We start from the raw sequence: 10,317 nt of genomic DNA, 5'->3' as shown, positions 1-10,317 counted from the left end.
ATCACTAATGAATGGTTAGTTAACCTTAAAAACATAAAGGAAGGATTATTCATGCTTAATGAGCTATAAATTAGCACATGTTTTAATGCTTTATCCATAAAGGCCTGGGGGATGGTATTTGATCCGGCAACCTTCTTGTTGAGAGGCATCAGCTCTACCAACTGAGCCACCATACAATCATGTACTATAATCATGTTTATGAAAATAAACACAAGTTGTATTACTTGAACAAGTACTAATTTTATACAATATATTCTTGTTTAAAGTTACTTTTACATCTAATAAGCCTTCATAACAATCTCAAACTGAATAGAAGAAGATTGTGACTGCAGAAATGTGACTGTTTATAATAAAGTTTCTTTCTTTTCTATTTGTTGCTTCATGTTGTCAGTGGAAGGAGTGTAGTGGTCATTGTGWGGTCCATGACGCTCCTGATCCATGTATTGTATTCACACAGCTTGGAGTAAACTGTGGGGTGAGCCGGGTTATCGCAGCCGTGATTGAACCACAACACACCCTGCAGCTCTCCGCCACACACCATCACGCTGCTTTTGTCATTCTGGAGAAGACAGGACAGAACACAGTACTTTTATTCAGAATGTTTGTGGGAAAACTTGTGCAGAGTTAAATTAAAATGCAATGATACTTGACGGAAAGCAATGGGAGAGCGGGGGGAGGTTGATGGAGGCAACAAGCGCAGCAACGGAGACATCCATCAGCATTAGTTTCTCTGGTTTGTGCTCACCAGGCAGTTATCTGTGTTTGCTTGACCAGCGCAGACCATGACACCCCAGTATAGCATTGGGGGGAAGTAGTTCAGGCAAGTCAGGTCATCCACAACAGGCGCAGTGATACACTTCAGACGTGGAGAGGGCTCGTCTGTTTTTAAAGAAAAAAAATGCTTTCAGTTGAAATCGTTTGACAAACAGTTCTTCCTTTAGACAGCAGAGTTCACAAATTATATGGAGCATAAAAAATGTAATTCTGGTGTAAATAATATTTTCAAGGTCTACTTCTTTTAATTAGTTCTGATCACTAACGAGACAATTTGGCAGATAGTTAAAAACTGATTAAAAAGGTCGCAATTTAAAAAGGCTGTTTATGCTTTGTTAGAGCTGATATGACCAGAATAGGAATGAGCTTTAGAGAGAGTAAAGTGCTGATGAGGCCAACATTAACCTTATTAGTGATCAAAGTATCAAAAAATGTAAACTCTGAAAGCCTGTGATGTGATTTAACATCCTGTGAAAGTGCTGCTATTAAGTCCTTTTTTTTCAATCCATCAAAAACAAGTTYAAGGTGTGTTTCGACCACAACAAACATTCCTCTGTCCTCTTATTTTGACTGCAAAAATTAGGGGATAAAAAAGGGTACAAGTGGAAGTATTTTGTACCAAAACGTTACCTGATATTCAAATTTTGTTTTTTTTATGCACCTCATATCAACTAAGGAAACGAGCACAAAAAGCTGCACCGACTGAGCAAGTTTGAAGTTAAACAGTACAGTAACGGTACCTTTGAGGGTACCACCCCAGTGACAAGCCAATGTACCCMTAAAGGTACAATCTAGTACTTTTTTTTCTGACAGTGCAGGTAGACATAATATAAAACCCAAGGGGCCAGTTACTCAACAGCTAGAGGCAGGACAAGTTTTATCTTTCAACTTTTAAATGTGTTTATTTTGTCGAAATGAATTATAAATTTAAAGTTTACAATTGATATAAAATCCATTTTTTATTAAATTAAGTAAAATAAGAATAATAATTTCTTGGGGGGTTGGGGGAGTCATTGGCAGGCTGGACAGAAATCACCCATGGGCCACATTTGGCCCTCGGGCCTTGAGTTTGACACATCTGCCTTAGGTTGTTAAACAATGCTCAAAACACAACCTTCCTGTGTAATACCTAAGACATAAAATCCTCAGCGCTTCTTATGAATTTACTCACATTGATTTACGATGGTGGAGCCCCAGCCACTGATGGAGCAGGTGTCTCCAGGTTTCGGGCAGCGGGTGGGCAGAGGAATGGGCTGAACGTACTGGTTGAAGCGGGCAGGCTCAGCCAGACGCATCATGGTGAGGCTGTGTAAAGGTGAGCGGTAAGGGCTGTGAATGATTACATCAGCAATAGGGATGTGCTGCTCTGTGCCTTCCTCCACAGTCCTGTCATGTTCCCCGAGCGAGGCGATTGAATCGTAGGCTCTGCAAAAGACCAAGGAGAGGCTCTAAATGTAGCAAAGTCAGGGTGAACCAAGCCTCATTTATAAGAACCAGCATGCCTTAATCAAATTTAAACAGCAAGTTGATTAATTAGATTCAATTTAGTTGGAGCCCTAGATATTATATATATATTATCTGAAAGGCAGTACAATGTAAAAGTAATAAAAGTACAACATCTGATGAAACTGTAAGGAAAAAGTTACAATGTATTTAAGTTTTAATGCCTTTAGGACAATTTTGCAAATGTTCCAAAGAAACAAGTACAAACTGAAAATGTTGCAAGAGCAAAAATCGACACTGAAATATACTAAAAGTACGCCAACCCATTTTTACTACACTAAAATGTGAGGAACCCAAATTTAAAGAAAAGTCATGTTTTTAGCTCCTTTTCTCAGTGGTTGCTACAGCAAACTTTATCGGTTTTTTTTATACACTGGATGATGAGGACCCAAATTTAGTTAAAATGGTTGGGGGGATTAGAAAACTTCTCGATCAAAGGTTTGCCTTCTGTTTCCTCTGCACCACCACACCTCCACACTTACTGGAGACCACAATCAAAGGAGGTCACTATCCACCACTTATCAATGAGCGCCGCGCTGCAGTGCCCCCCTCCRCCACTCAGCCTGACATGCCAGGGTCGTGAGTGAGGCTGGCACTCCTTTGAGTCTTCCAGGGGATATGCCCCTAAAAACACACACAAACAAGAACAAACAGAAGCTAAATGATTTCTTCTGTTTTCTCCTTTTTATTTGAAGATACAACATATTGAACACCTTACCTGCAAGTCCCAGCATGAGGACCGGTATGAGAAGATTCATCTTGTTGTTCTGAAGAAGCTGATCAGCATTGGTGTTTTATACCTGACAAACTTGTGGGGCTCAGTGGGAGGAATTCACCGCTTAATTATTATTCAGTGTCACTGTTTCCTGTCAGCTTTGATCTTCGCAATAACCTCATTAAATTATGAACTTTATCATAACATTTTTATTGTCTCCGGTTAAGCAATGTGAAGTGATGCAACTGATTTCTCGTAGCTTTTTGTTTGTTCCTGATAACAAAAGCTGCTCTTACTGTATTTATGCAGTACATTTCCTCGGTACTCGTTCAAAAATATTTAACCATGATGGTTTTCAGGTGCACTTTTATCAAGTAAGTCAAATGTAATGGGACATTGTTAGCTGTAATAAACGTATTTATGGTGTGTCTGTCACAAGTGCATWCCAAAATGGATGTTAGTGTTCTGAGCAAAGCCTTAAAATATTGCACAAGTTCTAATGAACTTCCAGGTTGTCAAGTTATTGGCTAAACGGAAGTTCACTAATATAACATATCTTGTGTGAAAGGGGAGGGGAGGGTGCAAGAAAGAGAAATGTTTCTTTAAAGGTGATTTAAATTGTTGGGGAGTTGAGTCGGCTCTGATGTAGAGGGTGGTGGGAAAATTATGGTTTCAAGTTTTGATGGTTTAAATGTTCAAATTTTATTTTATTTTTTWTCTTTTGTTTGTTATATTGTCCATGCTTTTGCTTTTCTGCTCCTTTGCCACACTCAATTTGTGTTTGTGAAACCTGCTTCTAATATGCAATATCTCCCATTGTGAAAAAAAAAAAAAAATAATGAGTTCTCTACAAAAGTTGGCTKGTTTAATTTGATTCTGAAAGCGCGAATGCTCCGTTCTGTTTTAATACAAGCTTCCAACATGAATTCAGCAGCACTCGAAGCTCAGTCTGCTGGATGCTTGTTGAGACAGAACAGCTGATATAAAAGCTGATACCACATAGAGAATATACACATTCTTCAGATCAGAGCACATTCAAAATCCTGTAAAAGCTCATATCTAACCGTTTCACAATATAYGTATGTATTATTTAGCAGCGGTGTTAAAAGTACAGCCCTTTAAACACAATACTTTGTCCCCTGGCTCTACTTTTAAACCATTGATTTAATGATACTTTAAAGCTGATTGATCTCTTTTATTAACTGCAGCTTCAGAAGCAGCTCCGTGCTGTACCTTTATGTATAAATTAAAAATCACAACACTACTGCCTCAGCTCTTATCAGCATAGACAAAACCAACCTCACAGTCTTTGTTTGCTGATTCACGTGTCACTTTCTGAGCACCAGTGTTTTGTGCATCTTCTTTCATCCATTATTAGCTGTTACAGAAGCCTGTGTTCTGTTGCTGCCTCAGCTGGTAAAACGTCATGTGTTGTGTTGCAGATTGCTACAGACATAAACACTTGATGCTGCGCATTCACTGTGATGAAAGACGACGCAGCTCTGACTCAAACAGGCAGGGAGAATGTCGAACACTGCAGTCACGTCACATTAACTCTCTCCAGACATGTTCTTTGTATAAATATTTTATTTCAAGAGGTAACACATATTTAAATGATTCTGTATGGTCAATTCATGTCAATTATAAGCAAACAAAATTCCTCCTACTGTAGGTGGTGGTATGTTTTACAATTACTGGCCTTGGGTATTTTTTTTTATCCGTTTTCCAGTTTGTTCAGGGAAGTTTTAGAATTAATGTCAACTGATGGATGATTGGCTTTGGTGTGATGGCTCGAAGAGAAGCCCAGCGTCTACAGTTTCTGCTGTTGGAGGTTCTGAGGCTCCATGGTGAGGTTTGAGTTTGTGTCAACTGATGTTGGAGGCTTTCAGGTGCAGGTTGAGCGTTCTGTTGAAAAAGGTCTCTGAGGTATTTAAAAAAATGTTTTATTCTCTTATTGTAACCTCGTTAGTGATGAAAAAAGTGGTAAATCTGGTCTTGYGCAATGCCGGCGTAGGTGCTCACAACTGTGCTAGTTTCAGTGTAAAGATTCCTGCAAACAGAACAGATGAGKGGAAAAGCATTTCAATTGTAAACTTTGATCTTTGTTGCACTTTTTTAAAACAAAGCTCTSTTTACAAGCCCTTACTTTGCTTTCTCCTCTAGATTCAGGCCTTTAATGCTCTCCACGTATCCACTGACGGTGTTGAGGGCGCTGTCATAGTACGACTTGACTGTGTCTGTGATCTTGCTCAGTGTGCCCTCCTCCTCCTCGGCCTGCCTTGGCACACGGAAGCTTTCAGCAGCTGGAGGGAAAGAGGTAAGAAGTCATTTTATCAGCAAATTGGARTAGTATAAAAAACTTATAAGATTTTGTCATCATGATTCAAAACATTGATTAAAATTACAATTATTCTTTTCTTATCTTCCCTCCAGATTTCTGAGGCCCCACTAGCGCCCCTAATGGCCACTCAGGAAGTCGCAGCCCACACTTTGAATAACATTTAGCTGATACGCTCAAAATTTTAACAAATCTCTCTTACAACTCATCACTTTCATAATTATCCATCATTTGTGTTTTCAGAATCCCCTACCTTTTTAAATGTCATTCAAAAGTCGACTTCAAACACTGAGTTACTTTATTGAAATTAAATTTTGAAAAAGACATATTTGTCTTTGTTCATCTCCTACTGTTCTGAAGTGAATCTACAACAATCCCACTTGACTTTAGCTTAAAGCAAATCCTTTACAATCTTTCCCATTTTATCATCAGTGACTTAAAAAAATGTTTCCCTGAGGAATAGTGTAGTTTTAAGAAGTTTTACTTACTGAGTGCAAGAAGTGCAACAAGCACAGTAACAACCAGCAGCTTATTCATGTTGCTTTGAATCTGAGAGTAAAAAGGAGAAAATACATGCTTTAAAAGTTACTATTTACACCACTAGGGTGAGACATTGTCATAGATTTCACTCCAATCTCACTTATAGCTGCTGATTTATTTATTGTAACAGTTCATGTATGACCCCCACAATCACCATTCTTCTARCACAAATCAAACATTTTCCTCCCTAACATAGTGAGTAATTCTCAACCCCCACAAAGCATAAATGATTCTTCAACACTAGCATATTCTAAATCATTATTAAAATGAACTCAAAGTTTCAGTACTCACTGTATCCCCCTCCAGAACTGACTGGGAAAGAAGAGAGTCGGAGGCACCGCTGACCCGAGCTGTTTATATAGGAGAGTAAATGTGTTGACTTGTTGCTCTCAGAGCCAAAGTGCACTCTGTGGGAGATAAACCTGCACTGTTGTCTGATACTATGTGTTTACTGCAAGTGCTACTTGAAATGTGTTTTATTATTTAAAAAAATTGATTCTTCCTTTATGAAAAATTGACAACTTTACCCGTGTCTTTAACACGAGTCAGATTCAGTTTTGTAAGTGGCCAAACTGAAGCTCCTCTAACTCTGCATGTGTGAAGGCATGTTTGAATATGCCGTGGTCATTATTTCTCATCGATTAGGTCTCCTTTATAGGCTGTGAGTTTCAGCACAGCTCCATAAGAGACACTTGTTACATGCAGAACAAAGGTGATGTGTCCATGTCACGCCACAGCAGTCCTAAGTCCTGTTAAGGTGGCTGATTGTGTGCAGAACACGTCACCAGTCAGATCATGAGGCTGAGGGGATATCTGTAGACTAGATTTCTTCTGCTCAGCCTCAAAGACATCTATTTTTTCTACCTTTTTTTATTTGCTTGATGAGTAAAAAGAAAAATGTTTTCTCCACATCTTTATAAAAAAAATACGCTTTATTTTTATGAAACAGTTTAGCCGCTGGGCATTGATTCTGATAAAGTTACAAAGCTGCAGGTTGTTGTTATGAAAAATCTGTTTTCTTTCTTTCTTTTTTCTTTCTTTTTTTTACTAATTTGCAACAGAAAGCAACACAAAACACTAATTTCTTCTAAATAATTTCTTAATCAGAAAAACATATCTTAGCTATGCATTTTTTATGAAATAAAGTCTCAAATGTCAAGATGTACATTTTTGACCACATATAAATAAATGAAACCATTCCTTCATCTATAATAAACATCAAATATAACTTTTCATTAGTTTTTTTGTTTGGTTTTTTTTTACCCTTTTTGTTTTGACCTTGAGACTGTGGTCACATTTTGAAAAATATTTTGAATTAAGTTAATAAGTACTAATGATTCCTGATTGCTGTTCCAAATGTTTGTGGAAACCATTTAATTCTAAATTCACATTTCGTGGAAGTCTGTGAACAATAAATAAATTAACTGTGTGAAAAAAGGCGCTCAGCTAAAAGTAATTATTTTATGTATATATATATATTTATATATATTTATGTATATATTTATTGGATATACACACACAAAACAAACTTATTTGTGCAGCATTTCTATAATTCTGAAAGTTAACTATTAATAAAAATCAGACTATGCACATCAATCATTAAGAGAAATGAATATAACTACACATAAAAACTCATAAAACTCAAAACTAATTTCCAAAACCATGTCATTTTTGTTAAAAGCCATGATAGAAATAATAAACATGTAAAAGAATCACAGCTGATATTTGAATGTAATGCTGAGTACTACAAATGACGGAAAGACCGACTTTTATCTTCATGAGTTTTTCTTTTTCTTTTTTCTTCTCTTTAATGTCAACAATTTGATCAAAGCCTGAGCAAACATCAGGCCATCATGTGATTCGGCCTCACATGTCATGTTGCTTGTGACCTCAGATCTCAGGTCAGCTCGAGTCCAGCTGCAGGCAGCTGCAGGGTTCACAATGTCAGAAAACCTGCGGCTTTGATTCGCTCCAACCGATGAAAACTCCATGCTGTAAAAATGCATCTCCATACATTCACAGCTAGATTCCTCCCAAGAAAACTCAGACTGTGGCGACAATGCGTTGAAATATTGCGAAACTGACTTTTGTTTGTTTAATCGAAAAGCAGAAACAGTCTGAGCTGCTTGTTTGCCTGAAATGAGGTGAAAGATCCCGGGGTGTTGTTGCACAATCAGAACCAGAATCAGAATCAAGTTTATTGGCCAAGTATGTTGACACACACAAGGAATTTGTTTCCAGCTGTTCGTGTCTCTCTAGTATTAACACTATACAGATACTTTACATATAATTTAGTACACAATATACAGAAAGATACACACTATACTTCACTATACCAGGATATATCTGTGCACTGTGTCAGCCAGTTTTTAACTAGAAGCATGGATTCACACTCAATTCAACTCTACTATCGGTGATTAAAAATATAAATGTTCTGCTGCATCAACATGTAAGCAACACCTGGTTCATAATTTATGATCTGCTGTGTCTGTCAGTGTGACGAGCGTTAATGAGACACAAAGGTTTCTGGGTGAAAGGTCAAAGTTTGACTGGAAAAAGTAATAATGTAAATAACGAAATGAATATTTGTTGTAAAGGTTTTATCAAAGCTAACATTTTCTCATTTTATCAAACAAGAATCTCATCCTGAACTCACAGAGATTTGATGCATAATCCTGAATTACATAACTGGATTATCTGTTTGAGGTAATAAAAAAAAAGTTGAAGTTTTGATCATTATATTTTGTGATTCATTCATTTTGTCACAGAAAAGGAGCCAGAAAAATGTTCCTGTGGTGCGCACTGACTTTTTAAAGAAATGACTGTTTCAGATAGTTTTCAGTTAATTTTATTGAACGCACACTTACAATACACAGTAACACACAGACTTGTTAGTGTATCAAACAAATAATACTGTACATGCAGAACTTGCATAGATGGTTTTTGCTGTTTTTTTTATTTATAACTCTGCATGATTTTGGCCAAGATTCTGATTGAACAGGTGGAGAATCTTATTTGCATTGAGTATTGCTCCTCACAACCTAAACTGATGCAGATTCTATGAGCTAGTATCTATTATAGGCATTGGACATTATCTGTAGCTGGTCTTTTTTATTTTTATTTATTTGATTTTATTTTTACTCAGCAGGCATGACTTGGTCCAGGACGACCTTGATCTGGTCGATGGCGTTGCTCAGGCTTTCGCCGACATGGGGGCGCAGGTAGTGTTCGTACAAACCCAGCAGTGAAGTACGGGCCTTGTCCACAAGAGGACCTGCTTCTGATCCAAGACCACTGCAAGAAAAGGACCAATTATGTCAAATGTATTCAATATGAACTGAATCACCACCTAGCGCAGTCCCTTTTGCCATTGAAAAGTTGCAGCAAAATTAAATGACGCAAGCACAATCAGCTGGCTAAAGTTAAAACTAAAACTTCAAGCTTTTCAAAGGAATGATGGAAATCTCAGCAAACGCTCACCTGACGACTTTGACGGCAGCTTGCAACTCAGGCTTGCCTTGCAGAGACTCGGCATAAGCCCTGACGTTCTGCCCCTGCTGCTGTTCGCCCATGGCGGCCTGCAGCTTGCCGTAAGCGTTTATCAGTCTCTTGTAGAAGGTCGCTTTCATCGTCTCGTATTTGTCAACAAGCTCCTTGGATGGAGCAGGAACCTCACACAGGCTCATAGAGACTGAAAAACAATGTGTCAAACTGTCATTCAGAAAGCAGAGTGATCTATTACACTGAAATGAGTGAAAATGGATGCATTGAAAGTCACTGAGGAAATAAAATGCTTATAAGTAAAACCTTGTATTGTAAAAAAAATGACAAATGGAACATAAAACCAAAGTATTTTTTAATGAAAGCATTTTTGCACATCAACTAAATTTATGAAAACACTTTACTCAGTATTACTTTATCAATGCACAAAAAACTAAAATGCATGACAAACTTGTTAGATTTGGTTCATTTTGAACTGAATCCAAATAAAATACATATTTAAATCAAGTCTGATGCATGAAACAAATGACCACAGTCCTTTGAACATTAGGTTGAAATAAATTAGAAATGTTGCCTCACCCTGCAGAACGAGGACCAGTGCCAAGACAAATTTTGCGTTCATCTCTGAAACAACAAAACATAAAAAAATTTAAATAACTAAAATGCAGCAGCACTTGAAAACACCAGTATATTGTTTGAAAGTGGTGCTAAATGAAATCAACTCAGAAGTATCTTTGGAAAAAGGCAGCAAAGTTTGCTGGGTTTACCTGCAGCTGAGCTGGACGTGCCAATCCAAGAAGTGACAGTACTCTCTGAAAGCGAGTTGTCTGTAAACCAGAGCGCACATCTGGACGGGATGATATAGGGGGGGACTGCAAACAAACGTCATAGGGTGACAGTGCACACACACACACACACACACACACACACACACACACACACACAC

The 10,317-nt window shown here is 37.8% G+C and overlaps 2 protein-coding genes across 2 annotated transcripts; both read right to left on the bottom strand.

Annotated features, from left to right (window-relative positions):
- Positions 1-282: 282 nt before the first annotated feature.
- On the bottom strand, positions 283-2,962 carry LOC106523731 (trypsinogen-like protein 3; the record flags this gene model as incomplete). The annotated part of the gene is made up of 4 exons (XM_014017258.1): positions 283-559; positions 746-879; positions 1,946-2,199; positions 2,760-2,962. Coding segments are annotated over 4 exons (771 nt in total), but the record flags the coding sequence as incomplete, so codon positions are not given.
- Positions 2,963-4,561: 1,599 nt separating this feature from the next.
- On the bottom strand, positions 4,562-6,211 carry apoc2 (apolipoprotein C-II). Its single transcript, XM_014017292.1, has 4 exons — positions 6,162-6,211; positions 5,819-5,879; positions 5,139-5,295; positions 4,562-5,042 (listed from the first exon to the last, which is right to left on the bottom strand). Exons 2-4 carry the CDS (start codon positions 5,865-5,867, stop codon positions 4,958-4,960), a joined length of 291 nt encoding a protein of 96 aa, XP_013872746.1. The 5' UTR covers positions 5,868-5,879; positions 6,162-6,211; the 3' UTR covers positions 4,562-4,957.
- Between the last annotated feature and the right edge of the window lie 4,106 nt (positions 6,212-10,317).

Source organism: Austrofundulus limnaeus, unplaced genomic scaffold, assembly GCF_001266775.1.
Source record: "Austrofundulus limnaeus strain Quisiro unplaced genomic scaffold, Austrofundulus_limnaeus-1.0 Scaffold165, whole genome shotgun sequence".
Lineage (NCBI taxonomy): Eukaryota > Metazoa > Chordata > Actinopteri > Cyprinodontiformes > Rivulidae > Austrofundulus > Austrofundulus limnaeus.
This window is presented reverse-complemented; position numbering and strand designations above follow the sequence as displayed.